Here is a 15,489-nt window from a genome sequence, read left to right on the forward strand (position 1 = left end):
TGGGTGCCACCCAGCCTGTCCAGTAATCCATTGCTGGGAGTCCCCATGCCACAGTAATGGGCACATACTTGATGGGGGTACATGCGGAGTGTGCACCGCAGGCACCAACACTGCGATCCCCGTGTGGCCAGGGGACTATACACATGCAGGTACTTGATGACTCCACCCCTCCCCCCTACCATCACCGGGTGGCTACCGTGGTGGGTTTTGGGCATACTACGACAACACAAAGCAAGGGTGCTGGAGTGGAAGGGCACAGAGGTGGAGCATACACCACAGTGGACGACCTTCCTGCACGATACCTATGTCTATAAAATTTGGAAAAGATGGCAGGTCAAATCCCGTAAGGGGTCCCCTTAATTGTTAATGGAAGGTGAAGATAGCACTGGGAATGAAAATGGAAATCAAGACAAAAATGATGAACCAAGTCTAAGCAGCATCTGCAGCAAAAAGACCATCTGAAAGAAAGTCAGAGGAGGTAAGAGATAGTCGAAGTGTAGGTTTTCAGCACAGAAGAGGAAGTAGTGCTGCAAAGGCTGGTGCCCCATGGTAGTGAAGCATGTGCTCACCAAAGAATGGTGAGCCCCTGGGAGGGCTTGAGGAATGGGAAGATTCACTGGATACTTAATGATAGTAATAAGCAAATGGGCAGCTACAAAATATGTTTTGCTGAGAAAGTGCAGAAGATCACAATTTGCATGTATTTCTGATTTTGTAAAATGTTTATGGCACTGTTTTATGTTGACACTATTCTCTGTGTCTGCATTCAGTCATGTATGGTAAGAAGTAAGAAAGACATTGTTGAGATTTCATTGATGACTATTGAGCCATTAAATCCTCATGGTGGTAATTAATAATGATAATTATGAAATAATCAATCATTGGAAAATCCAGGATGGAATGTAACAATACCAGAGAAGGAAATTTGCTACTCACCATATAGCAGAGATGCTGAGTCACGATAGGCACAATAAAAAGATTCACACACTCATAGCTTTCGGCCATTAAGGCCTTTGTCAGCAGTACACACACACACACACACACACACACACACACACACACACACACACACACACACATGCAACTTGCACACACTCTCTGAGACTGCAGACATGTGTGCAAGTTGCATTTGTGTGAGTGTGTGTATATGTGTCTACTGCTGACAAAGGCCTTAATGGCCAAAAGCTATGAGTTTGTGAATCTTTTTATTGTGCCTGTCGCGACTCAGCATCTCCACTATATGGTGAGTAGCAACTTTCCTTCTCTGGTATAATTATAAAAAAAGACATTTTATCCAAAGGCAAAGTCCTAAACAATAACAGATATAATTGGGGTTTATCTCACTTGTTAAGAAAGAATGCAAGTTGATGATTACCTTCCAATTCCACAACATTAGCATTATTCCAGTTTGCCAGAGCTCCTTGCTGCACTGGAATGTACTCAACACGGTATGAAAGTATCTTTAAATCCCCAGCGTCTGGTGCAGTAATATCCAAAACAATGGTATCATCAGTATGTTCCTTAATACTAAATGTTGGAACTTCTGGCTTATTTCCTTGCTTTAGGCGGATTTTTTGTTCCCGGCTACCGAAATTATTTGTAGCAATGCATTTGTATTCACCAAAGGAACTTGCATTGTGTATCACCAACTGCAAAGGAAAGAAATAAAAATTGGTAAGTTTTTGTGGATTATGTCTGTGAAAATTACACACTTGTATAAAAAAGTAGCTTATTTCTCATAAGTCATTCCGTACTTGTCTACATCATAAACAAAGCAGAGATATACATATTCTGCTATAGATGCAAGACATTTCAAAACACAAATCTGTGCCCATAATCTTCCCCCTCCTCCATCACCACCACCATACAAATACAGATGGACAATTATTAAATGTAATAGTGTAACTTTATGTCTGTACAAAGGAGTGAGGAACTTTGCTTAAAGGTCTGTACTGCAAGGATGCTTCAAATCTCTCTACAACATCACCTCAACATTACAGTACTACATCAACTTATAGGTAGTTGGTATTACTATTCATATATTGTTATTTTAATCTTAAATCCATTTGGACTCAAAACTTAAGTGGATTAACTAAATTAACACTGTGTAAAGTTAATTCAATAATGGCCTGTATCTTAGCCAGTTGTCTAAATGATGCCCACTAACAATTTGAAAACTATGTATTATGTGACAGTCTGTATCTATATGTATATAAATATGGGGATTTGCTGCAGATGTACACCGTAACAGAGTACTGCTGCCATAAGAAAGAAGGTTAAGGATTATACATCAAATGGGCTGTAAAGATTCTTAATTTGAAGTTTTCATTCAACAGATATACTTCACCATCTAATCCATGTACCTTAAATTAATTACATTTTTTTTGTTTCTGAGAAAGCTGTGATTAAATCTAGTAATATGCATGACCACAACACCAAGTCCAAACACAACTATCTGAGATATATTGATAAATTAAAAATGATATACCAGAGCCCATACATTAGTGGCCTCACATGAGTGCAATAATCGTCCATAGTCCCTGAAAACTAATAACAAAACAGCTCAAAAAAATTTGGAAGGTGTCTGTATGTTGTTGTTGTTGTGGTCTTCAGTCCTGAGACTGGTTTGATCCAGCTCTCCATGCTACTCTATCCTGTGCAAGCTTCTTCATCTCCCAGTACCTACTGCAACCTACATCCTTCTGAATCTGCTTAGTGTATTCATCTCTTGGTCTCCCCCTACGATTTTTACCCTCCACGCTGCCCTCCAATACTAAATTGGTGATCCCTTGATGCCTCAGAACATGTCTTACCAACCGATCCCTTCTTCTGGTCAAGTTGTGCCACAAACTTCTCTTCTCCCCAATCCTGTTCAATATCTCCTCATTAGTTATGTGATCTACCCATCTAATCTTCAGCATTCTTCTGTAGCACCACATTTCGAAAGCTTCTATTCTCTTCTTGTCCAAACTATTTACCGTCCATGTTTCACTTCCATACATGGCTACACTCCATACAAATACTTTCAGAAATGTCTTCCTGACACTTAAATCTATACTCGATGTTAACAAATTTCTCTTCTTCAGAAACGCTTTTCTTGTCATTGACAGTTTACATTTTATATCCTCTCTACTTCGACCATCATCAGTTATTTTGCTCCCCAAATAGCAAAACTCCTTTACTACTTTAAGTATCTCATTTCCTAATCTAATTCCCTCAGCATCACCCGACTTAATTCAACTACATTCCATTATCTTAGTTTTGCTTTTGTTGATGTTCATCTTATACCCTCCTTTCAAGACACTATCCATTCCCTTCAACTGCTCTTCCAAGTCCTTTGCTGTCTCTGACAGAATTACAATGTCATCGGCGAACCTCAAAGTTTTTATTTCTTCTCCATGGATTTTAATACCTACTCCGAATTTTTCTTTTGTTTCCTTCACTGCTTGCTCAATATACAGATTGAATAACACTGGGCAGAGACTACAACCCTGTCTCACTCCCTTCCCAACCACAGTTTCCCTTTCATACCCATTGACTATTATAACTGCCATCTGGTTTCTGTACAAATTGTAAATAGCCTTCCGCTCCCTGTATTTTACCCCAGCCATCTTCAGAATTTGAAAGATCGTAGTCCAGTCAACATTGTCAAAAGCTTTCTCTAAGTCTACAAATGCTAGAAACGTAGGTTTGCCTTTCCTTAATCTAGCTTCTAAGATAAGTTGTAGGGTCAGTATTGCCTCACGTGTTCCAACATTTCTACGGAATCCAAACTGATCTTCCCCGAGGTCGGTTTCTACTAGTTTTTCCATTCGTCTGTAAAGAATCCATGTTAGTATTTTGCATCTGTGACTTATTAAACTGATAGTTCGGTAATTTTCACATCTGTCAACACCTGCTTTCTTTGGGATTGGAATTATTATATTCTTTTTAAAGTCTGAGGGTATTTCGCCTGTTTCATATTTGAAATATGTCTGCTTGTGTCTGTATATGTGTGTGTGTGCGAGTGTATACCCGTCCTTTTTTCCCCATAAGGTAAGTCTTTCCGCTCCCGGGACTGGAATGACTCCTTACCCTCTCCCTTAAAACCCACATCCTTTCGTCTTTCCCTCTCCTTCCCTCTTTCCTGATGAGGCAACAGTTTGTTGCGAAAGCTTGAATTTTGTGTGTATGTTTGTGTTCGTTTGTGTGTCTGTCGACCTGCCAGCACTTTCATTTGGTAAGTCACATCATCTTTGTTTTTAGGTATATATATATATATATATATTTGAAAAGAAAGATGATGAGACTTACCAAACAAAAGCGCTGGCAGGTCGATAGACACACAAACAAACACAAACATACACACAAAATTCCAGCTTTCGCAACCAACGGTTGCCTCGTCAGGAAAGAGGGAAGGAGAAGGAAAGACAAAAGGATTGGGTTTTAAGGGAGAGGGTAAGGAGTCATTCCAATCCCGTGAGCGGAAAGACTTACCTTAGGGGGAAAAAAGGACAGGTTTACACTCGCACACACACACATATCCATCCACACATGATGTTGTGTGGATGGATATGTGTGTGTGTGAGGACCAGGCTCAGATGGTAGAGCACTTGCCTGCGAAAGGCAAAGGTCCCGAGTTCGAGTCTTGGTCAGGCACACAGTTTTAATCTGCCAGGACGTTTCATATCAGTGCACACTCTGCTGCAGAGTGAAAATCTCATTCTGGATATTTGATATTATTAAGTTTATGTTCCATAGTTAAGGACTATAAATCTTGTTTGATGCAAATGAATCCCTTCTGCTTCATTTGGATGACATAGTATCTATCAGTCAAGCTTGCTCCATGGATAAAATGGTTCCACATGAAACCTGTTGCAGCAGACTGGAAGCTAAAATCCACAGAAATAGAAATTAACAGCATGCAAGACTATTTGGGCAAGACTGGTTGGGCATTACGTATAACTGGAGCCCTCTATTGACCAACAAACTGACCTCCAGATGTAACTGAAAGCTTTAGCTTCACTAGTACATAAGTTCACCAATAATGCTGTCACAATTGGAAGACACTTTCATCAACCAACAATCAATTGGGAAAATTACAGCTTTGTAACTAGTGGGCATGACAAGACATACTGCAAAACATTACTAAATACCTTCTCTAAAAACTACATAGAAGAAATTGTTTGGAAGCCCACTCATGATGGATACATATAGGCTCTAATCCTGATAGTATTATTGTTAAAATATTTTTTTTTTATAGAAGCACATCTGAACATGAATGCTGGAAAAATAAAACAGTGTTCATTACCTGCAGTACACTTGTGTCATTATCACTGATTATAGTTATGTTTTCATCTTCATTGATTGTGACATCATCTTTCATCCATCTGAATACAGGGGGAGGTTCAGCTACAACCTCACATGTCAGATTTTTTGTTCCATTGATGAAACCGTATGCTGTATTTTTCTTATTCTTTTCTTTTGGTTCATCTAATGAAAAGGAAAAATAACATAAGAGATTACAGGTATTGAAACATATGTTTGTTCATGAGCTAACTGTAAAGTATGAAATTACTTACACAAAACATCATAAATCTCGGTAGGGTTTTATCCTCTTCCTATCTGATTAATGCAGCTAATTTCTTAGAATATCTTATTTTATATCATTATATTATTTCATGCACCTTGGGATACCAATATTCAAAATTTACATAATGGCTGACCAAATTTGAAGAGTTATGGATTTTTTAATTGCAGTATTGTAATAATTTAATGAAAATAATTACCAGTCTTTAAAGTCTGACAATTCTTTCTGAAGCACTGAACGCTATTACAATTTATCTGCCACTCACAGACGCTATTCCTCTTATTAGCGATATGCCTCATGAAGTCTTTAAAGACAAATGGAAATCAGAAGTAAAGGTTTAAAACTGGTAAGTTTAAAACTGGTAAAACAGACATGTTAACTGTATTTAATTAAACTCTATCAAAACAGAGTACAAAGCAACATATAGAAATACACTTTGACTCTAGTTTTCAGAACTAGTGGTTCATTTTCTCCAGGTTTAAGATAAAATGAAAAATGGGAAAATTGTAGGGAAGAGTTGGATGTACTGGGGTCATTGTTGGGTGCAAATCTCAATCTGAAGCCCAATGACATAATATGATAAGATGACAACAACTTATTCTTTCACTTATATGCACGTCCAAAAGAACAGACACTGTTGATCATCCAAGTTATAATTTGAAATTTTTTTACTGACTACAAAATCTTTGACATCAGCTGTGTTAGGTATAGTTCTACTACCCAATAATGACAAATGAAAATTTGTTGACTTGAACCCAGATTTCCAGATAATCAGGGGCGGTCACCTTAAAAACTTCTGTGCACGCTCCCCAAACCAACCCAAACTTCCAAATGTGACACTGACTAAATCATTATATCGTAATCCACTAAATTCACCAGCTGATGCTCACAACATTCCTTGGATTCCTGGAACAGGGAGAATGAGACAACAAGGAACTGAGACCAACAATGTTATATCTTCTGCCCACTGAGGCAGTGTCTCATTCTCTATGTTGCAGGAATCCAAGTACTGTGACAAATGTTAGGTAAAGAATTTAGTGGACTGCAATATAAGGATGTAAACAATGTGATATATGGATGTTTTGGTTCGTCCAGGGAACATACATAGGTAGCTGAAATGGTTAAGGTGTCTGCTCGTGATAGGGGGAAATCTGGGTCTGAACCCTGGTCTGGCACACATTTTTATATGTGACAATTGCATAATACACTCCTGGAAATTGAAATAAGAACACCGTGAATTCATTGTCCCAGGAAGGGGAAACTTTATTGACACATTCCTGGGGTCAGATACATCACATGATCACATTGACAGAACCACAGGCACATAGACACAGGCAACAGAGCATGCACAATGTCGGCACTAGTACAGTGTATATCCACCCTTCGCAGCAATGCAGGCTGCTATTCTCCCATGGAGACAATCGTAGAGATGCTGGATGTAGTCCTGTGGAACGGCTTGCCATGCCATTTCCACCTGGCGCCTCAGTTGGACCAGCGTTCGTGCTGGACATGCAGACCGCGTGAGACGACGCTTCATCCAGTCCCAAACATGCTCAATGGGGGACAGATCTGGAGATCTTGCTGGCCAGGGTAGTTGACTTACACCTTCTAGAGCACGTTGGGTGGCACGGGATACATGCGGACGTGCATTGTCCTGTTGGAACAGCAAGTTCCCTTGCCGGTCTAGGAATGGTAGAATGATGGGTTCGATGACAGTTTGGATGTACTGTGCACTATTCAGTGTCCCCTCGACGATCACCAGTGGTGTACGGCCAGTGTAGGAGATCGCTCCTCACACCATGATGCCGGGTGTTAGCCCTGTGTGCCTCGGTCGTATGCAGTCCTGATTGTGGCGCTCACCTGCACGGTGCCAAACACGCATACGACCATCATTGGCACCAAGGCAGAAGCGACTCTCATCGCTGAAGACGACACGTCTCCATTCGTCCCTCCATTCATGCCTGTCGCGACACCACTGGAGGCGGGCTGCACGATGTTGGGGCGTGAGCGGAAGACGGCCTAACGGTGTGCGGGACCGTAGCCCAGCTTCATGGAGACGGTTGCGAATGGTCCTCGCCGATACCCCAGGAGCAACAGTGTCCCTAATTTGCTGGGAAGTGGCGGTGCGGTCCCCTACGGCACTGCGTAGGATCCTACGGTCTTGGCGTGCATCCGTGCGTCGCTGCGGTCCGGTCCCAGGTCGACGGGCACGTGCACCTTCCGCCGACCACTGGCGACAACATCGATGTACTGTGGAGACCTCACGCCCCACGTGTTGAGCAATTCGGCGGTACGTCCACCCGGCCTCCCGCATGCCCACTGTACGCCCTCGCTCAAAGTCAGTCAACTGCACATACGGTTCACGTCCACGCTGTCGCGGCATGCTACCAGTGTTAAAGACTGCGATGGAGCTCCGTATGCCACGGCAAACTGGCTGACACTGACGGCGGCGGTGCACAAATGCTGCGCAGCTAGCGCCATTCGACGGCCAACACCGCGGTTCCTGGTGTGTCCGCTGTGCCGTGCGTGTGATCATTGCTTGTACAGCCCTCTCGCAGTGTCCGGAGCAAGTATGGTGGGTCTGACACACCGGTGTCAATGTGTTCTTTTTTCCATTTCCAGGAGTGTAGATTTATACATGATACAGCTGATGTCAAAACATTCACAGTCAGTGAATCAACATATCAAACAGATATACTTTAATTACTGGCTAAAATTTTGACTGCCCCCACATTTTAGCTGATTGATAAATTCAAAGCAGAATGCATAAGATAAGTACAAAAAGGTCTTGTGTTGAATGGGAATTGTACAATATACATGACAAGGGCAATAACGAAAGTAGGTAACATAGAGCTTCCATCAACTTCCTCACTTATATTAGAAACACTGTGATATTTAGACAGATTACGAATATTAAAAAGTGTGTGAATGTGGGTATTCTCACAGTGACTGTTACATGAATGAAATATATCTTAGTACTTGTGAGGGTAAGAACACTGTGGTAGAAGAATGCACAAATAAAATTGGGGAGTCAAAGGTAGAGTGGTGAAACAGATATTATGATTCAGAGCAGGGTTCTGTGTTGATGTGCAGGGATATTCACACACATCCATCAGACATGGAGTGAGAAATCGGGAGTCCCTAAAATTCAAAAGAAATTTAAAATCTCACCTGATTGGTCACTCACTCTTCAGATTATCTAATTATACAGAGATTGAAGATTAATGTAAGTGTGAAAAGTTGTAAAATCCATTGTAAAGATGCCTTTATTATTAGAAATTTAGATAACTGTTGTTCAATGCTAAATATCTGTGTGACCATGTAGATGTTAAACTATCTGTAGAAGATAAAGAGCTGGTATTTGTTACAAGTGAAAAATCAGCTTTTTTCTATCCCATAATTATTTAATCGGAATAAGCACAAATTAGTTTACTGAAGTTTAATAGTAGTTTGACTTGTGCCACGTTCTTGAAGGTTCTCCATCAACATAGCATCTACATAACACGATGAATGCATGACTGAAAGAACCGTAATAATGTTTTCTAACTTGCAAGACATCCAATGCCCACTCTCGATGGGATGTGAAGCTGCAGTGTGTTCAATAATATATAAGTGGGAAGAAAAGTTGGTTAATGGGTGCCCTGTTAAAACAGTAATGTATCTTTTGTTTTAGGTGAGCATGTAGGCAAGATGGATACTTATGTATGATGATGGTTGAGTCAGTGCTAGATATGAGAACAGCTGTAACTTTGTTACTTTATTAGTTGAGTAACTGTTCTGCAACACATGGACCAAATTTGAGAAAATGCAAACAGCACTGTTTTAATCAGAATATGCATACGGAAGTAAAGCAGTAATCAGAAATAAAGAAAATGTTAGAGAGTTTCACAGAAGCAATAAACAAATATGAAGTTTGGGAAGAGGTGTGTAATTACAGTAAAATATTGAATTCTCAGATTTGTCACAGGCACAGACAATAAACAGCACATAATTAGAACAGAAATCACAGCTGCTGTTTCCACAGGTACACAGAAGTGATATCTGGAATCAAGAGGTGGAAAGACAGAGTCATCTTCTATCTGTAGCACTGATACATGGAACATTTTTTGGTGATGTGGAGGAGATTGAAGAGATGATAAAGACAAATATAAACAACTTAGTTAATATTGGCAAAAAAGTGCTCATGAGCAAATAGTTTGTGGACATAATACATTAATGTGGAAAAACTGCAGAAGTGATTGAAATTAGTGCTTTTGGTGAGAATTGTGCCACTCTTTTGCACTGTAGCTCACAGACACCAATTTGGATAAAACTGTTTATTTTACGAAATAGAGGTTCTGTTATAGTTGGAATATTAGCATAAAAAATAAATGAAAAAGCTGAGCTTATCATTCTCTTTCAGGCTTTGCCATTTAGTACTAGCCACATACTTTTGGAGAGTACTATTTACTTGTAAAGATCAAAATTTCAGTACAAACAATTTAATGTCTATATTACAGAAAGTATTCAAATTTTACTCTTATTTATAAGCCACATTTAAAGATAAAACATTATTTTCATTGTAGAATGAAGGCTTTCATGACCAGTTGACATGGCTGTTGATATACTTTCCGGGATGTGAGCTCGTGGTCCAAGAACTTTTCTGCTCCTGAGTCGGCAAGACTCAGCGGAGCAGCGCCTCTGAGGAAGTCCAGCGCAGTCCTGGACGAAACGTAAGGAGCAGAAAAGTTCTTGGACCACGACCTCACATCCCGGAAAGTATATCAACAGCCATTATTTTCATTTTTTTGTTTGTGTAGTGATTCAACTTGGAAGAAAATTGCAGAGTTACAAAAAAGAAAGAAAGAAAAAGATTGTCATGTGCACCATCACACACACATACACACACAAGAACATATACTTACGAAGAACTTTGACAAAAATTGTCTTTTGCTGCATGTTCGAGATATGTGGTGAGAGTTGGAAAGCTTGACACTGATAATAACCACGGTCATCCAGTGTAACATTACTAATGAACAGTCCATCTCCTCCAACTTCATATTTTGGATTACCTGTTAAGGAAAACATCCTCATAAAATTGTGTCTTCAATTCAAAAAATTAATAACATCTAACCTGTGAGGCATAAAAAAATTTAAAAATGAATGCAAATTTTTACAATGCAGCAGGAGACATTTAATGGCTCCAAATATAGGCTGAAAAGGGTGTCACATTTCATTCATATTCTTCACTGAGTGGTGTAAGTACAATACAGGCTATACTACTCTGTCATATGACTGCAACTATACTGTGCACCTGAATCTATTGCTGGAATGTTTTACCTTCCCACAAACTTTCCTGTAATTCACAGCTGCTGTTGTCACTATGCTGCAGTTGACATGAGCTTAGAAACTCAACTGAATGAGAAGAAAGAAAGCTCTGATTTTATCTTGCTGTTAGTATCATGTTTATTAAAGTTGGAGCACAAGGTTGTATTCCATGCATGGGAAATTGTTACATGGACATGTGCCTTGGATTTATGTCTGTCATATTCAGCGTGTGCTTATTTTTTGAATAGTGCAGAAGTGAATTTAAAATAAATGTTGGTGGAAAGATCTGAACCATGTTTGGAGAAATGCCTCTCAGGATGCGTAATAATTAACTGCCTGTGTACTGCTTTACAGGTAAAGGAAACATCAATGCTGTAGCATTGCAACTAACTACCTGTTAATACACTCTCTTCTAGTTGAGCTACAACACATAATTTATTTCATAAAGTGGTAAATCCAGTTAATACACTATTATAATATATGTAAATAATTATCTATAGAATAAAAATCCACTTCAATTCCCAGTAATTTTTTAATATGTTGCACAACCAGTTTTGAAGCATAAAGCTTTATCTTCAGGTGTCACCAAATAATTATGAGAACATAAATGTGTGGCAATTAGGTCAGTCAGTCATTGGGGGGGGGGGGGGGAGGAGGGGGGGGGGAGGAGGTGAGGGTCACACCCAAGTCAAAGTAATACGTGGAAGTGTAGGACCAGCAACCACAGTCACATGGTCATCATGACACAAAATGCTGTAGTATGGCAGTATGGTGGACTAGTAGCCAATTTTAACATCAGAATGTTTGTTTCAGTGTAAAACATTTAAGTCATCAATTTAAATACTCATAGCACTGTGTATGGACATTCTGGATATTTGGTTTGTTACAAACATTAAAGAAGTTTAATTTAATGTAGAGAATTTACTCTATCTATCTAGAAACTGAATAATATGAAAAAAATATTATTATCTATGGGTATTGCAGAGTTAAATTTGGATCATTCAGTTATCTGTTCCATGGATTATGTTTGTGATAGTGTGCTGAAATCCACATCTGTATATATATGTTTTACAAACTACTGTGGTGTGCATATCTGAGGGTACTTCTTATTGCACCGAGATGTAGAATATGGTAATTGATTCAAGATTCCGATAGACCATGGATATGAGTGATTGTATTCACATTAAACATCCTGAAAGTTTATATTTGTTATTATGACTTTTATGTGAGAACACGAGAGGGAGGAAAGGGGAAAAATATATTGATGTGTGATTTTAATGGAATATTTCCAATGAACAAAATGGGTTAGGAAAAATAGATTTGCTGAAACTGCTGTATATAATTTCCTAAAACTTGTTCTACATTCCACTGATTATAATGAAGTAAACTGTGGATTGTTTTCAGAATTATCTAAGGCATTTAATGTTATTGATCATAAAATATTGCTTGACAACTATACTGCTATGGAGTCTGTGGCACTGGTTGTATGTAGTTTAAATCATACATATGTGATAGATACCAGAAATCGGAAATAGCTCATCAAGGTAAATCCTACTTTTCTGAATGTGAGAAAGTTACTCGTGGAGTGCCCCAAGAATTGGTGTTGGGATCCCCGTTGTCCTTGACATTATTGAACACAATCTGATGCTGGACTGTTTGCTGATGATACTAGTCTCTTTGTTAAAGCTCAGAACGTGGCTGACTTACACAAAAATAGAAATAACAACTGAAGAAGCAATTAAATGGTTTAGAGATGAGAGTCTAGCTGTTAATGAGAAGAAACCATTGTTAAAGAATTTCAGGCATACTTCAAATAAAGTAAACCCTGATATTATAGTGAAGTCAGGCAAACAGAAAATGCTACAAACTTCAGATACTAAATTTTTGGGAATTTTGTTAAATGAGCAACTTGAAGTGGATAAATGTGTAGAATTGATCAATAAAAAAATTAAGTAAATGCTGTTACATATTTTGAATGCTCAAAAATTTATGCAGTGAAGTAGAAAAACACTCCTTTATTATTCAAAAACGAGCAATAAGATTTATAAAAGGGGTTGTACCTAGGGAGTGGAGGAGAAGAGATTAATGTTTAACGTCCCATTGACAATGAGGTCATTAGAGATGGAGCAAAAGCTCAGATTAGGGAAGTATGGGGAAGGAAATCATCTGAGCCCTTTCAAAGGAAATATCCTGGCATTTGCCTGAAACAGGTTAGGGAAATCATGGAAAACCTGAGTCAGGATGGCTGGACGTGGGTTTGAACCATCGTCCTCCCAAATGCGAGTCGAGTGTGCTATCCACTGCACCACCTCTCTCAGTCCTAGAGAGTCCTGTAGAGAAATATTCATAGAACCGAAAATTATGACTCTTATTTCAATATATATTGACGAAAGTATATGCTTTCTGAAATCCCATGCCTAGTTCTTTTCTTCGAACAGTGAATACCTTGAGTATAAACTAGACACAGAACTGACTTTTTGGTACCCTCCCCTTAAGAATTAAAAAGATATCAAAGCTGCAGGTTTTTAAAAATGAACTTAAGAAAATGCTTGTAAGTGAAAGATTTTACAATGTTGATGAGTACATGAATTTTATGGATTCGAGGACAACCATAACTTAAGGTATATGTAGCCGTGTGTCACCAGATATACTGGATATAATGTAAACTTAGAATTTGTTTGGTGTATGTATTTGATTATCTGTAGAATCTGTATCTGTGTGATTTGTTTCTGTTTATGTATTTAATTGTCTGTATGATTTGTATACAGACACTATTATTCAAGCTTTTTTGTATCAACATATGACAAATCTTATACCATCGTATATGATAAAATGGATGATCAATAAATATACAATATCAAACATATGTTTGGAACAAAAGTTCCAAATGTATGTATAGTATCTTACCATCTACTGAAGTTCCATTAACTTCCCATTTGATAGTTGGTTCAGGATCTCCTTGAACTTCACATTTTACCAAGGCATTTGATTTCTCTTTCACCTCTTGAATCTCTGGTGTGTCTTCGAAATGTATGGGTGCTGAAAGAAAATTACTCTTGTACTCTCATTTGTATTACTGCTGAAGCAATCTTTTCAATAGCTTGCTTTAAAAACAATACTGTAAAGAACATACAGGAAAAAATAAACCATTTGCTTTGTATTTTGAGTAATGTGTACCCATGATGTACACAAATAATTGACATGGTTTATTTCACTTGCAACAAAAAAAAAAAAAATGCAATTAAAAGAAATGTGAGAGCTAAAGTGCTGTGGTTCATACATAAAAATGTTCCCAAAAGATGTGTTAAAGGATGATTAGCATTATATGGGCCTACAAATCTTATTCTCTGAGTTACACTGTTTAGACAACTGACAATGTTTCAAGGTTTCCCCTGGTATTCAAGGACCAGTCTCCTTAATATTAGATAAACCAGGTTTCATCATTTCAAAAGAAGCATCATAGACATTTGTAGTGCTTGCACTTACAACAGGAGTTCAGCTGCTCAGTCCAGGATGACTGAGGCCAGTGTCGAATGTGTTACACAAAATGTTCCCATGAGAGTACAAAAGTGTATTGACATTGGTGGTTGACTGTTTTGAAAATAAATTGTAAACTGTAACTAACTTGTTATGAACTGTTGCAAGTTTGTAACATGAATAACAAATATAATAGCTAAAACATAAAAGCCAATGAAAATAAAATGCTTTCATAATGGTGCTAGATATTTGCAAGCATTTATCTCCAGGACCATTGAGGTAGAGCATATGTCTATGGCAAATTTTCAGTTTCAAATGATGGACCATTCCAGTCATCTCCTGGAATATCAACATCTCCTGCTGGCACATATGGATGTGTCCATTTTGTTACTGTAGTCTGCAGCTTCTTGTATAAAATACAAGGGTTGAATAAAAAGTAATGCCTCCACCTTTGTAAATTTGGTTTGATGGGAATATCTTAATAAATCAAAGGCAGAAATAGTCCTTAGAATGTTATGTTTAATTACCAATATTCACTTTTTCACATAATCACCACCCAATGGGATACATTTCTGCCAATGATGAATAAGTTTTCTGAAGTCGTCAAGGAAGAAGTTGACACTCTGTTTCTGCAACCACAGCCTCACAGTTCTATCAACGTCTTCATCAGAAGCATAATGATGTCCCCGCAGATTGTCTTTCATTATCGGGAACAGGTGGAAGTCAGTTGGTGCTAAATCTGGACAGTATGGAGGGTGCTGTATGGTGGTGATTCAGTTTCTGAAGTTCTGCTGTGGTGGCATGTGAAGTGTGTGGTTTGGCATTGTTATGCTGCAGGAAAACATTTCCTTTTTCCTTTTGGACGCTTTTTAGCTATTGTTTCAGAGTTTGCAGCATTGTGATGTAACACTCTGAATTTATTGTTGTTCCACCATCAAGGAATCAACATTGATAACACCATCTGCGTCCCAGAACACTGTGGCCATGATTTTTCCAGCTGAGGGCTGTGTCTTGAATTTCTGGGGTGAGTCTTTGTGTCAATATTCCACAGACTGACGTTTCGCCTCTGGGTGTAATGGTGTACCCATGTTTTGTCTCCTGTCACAGTTGAATGGAGAAAGGCATCACCATGTGAG

The 15,489-nt window shown here is 38.7% G+C and overlaps 1 protein-coding gene across 1 annotated transcript in view; it reads right to left on the reverse strand.

The window, feature by feature from the left end:
• Nucleotides 1-15,489, reverse strand: part of LOC126092804 (neural cell adhesion molecule 1-B-like) — a 55,557-nt gene that overhangs the window by 12,990 nt on the left and 27,078 nt on the right. The window contains exons 4-7 of the mRNA XM_049908532.1: nucleotides 13,784-13,915; nucleotides 10,474-10,620; nucleotides 5,291-5,472; nucleotides 1,376-1,649 (exon numbers count right to left, since the gene is read on the reverse strand). Of these exons, the coding sequence (XP_049764489.1) occupies nucleotides 1,376-1,649; nucleotides 5,291-5,472; nucleotides 10,474-10,620; nucleotides 13,784-13,915 (735 nt within the window). The remainder of the gene's footprint in view (nucleotides 1-1,375; nucleotides 1,650-5,290; nucleotides 5,473-10,473; nucleotides 10,621-13,783; nucleotides 13,916-15,489) is intronic.

Source organism: Schistocerca cancellata, chromosome 7 (genome assembly GCF_023864275.1).
Source record: "Schistocerca cancellata isolate TAMUIC-IGC-003103 chromosome 7, iqSchCanc2.1, whole genome shotgun sequence".
NCBI classification, from domain to species: domain Eukaryota; kingdom Metazoa; phylum Arthropoda; class Insecta; order Orthoptera; family Acrididae; genus Schistocerca; species Schistocerca cancellata.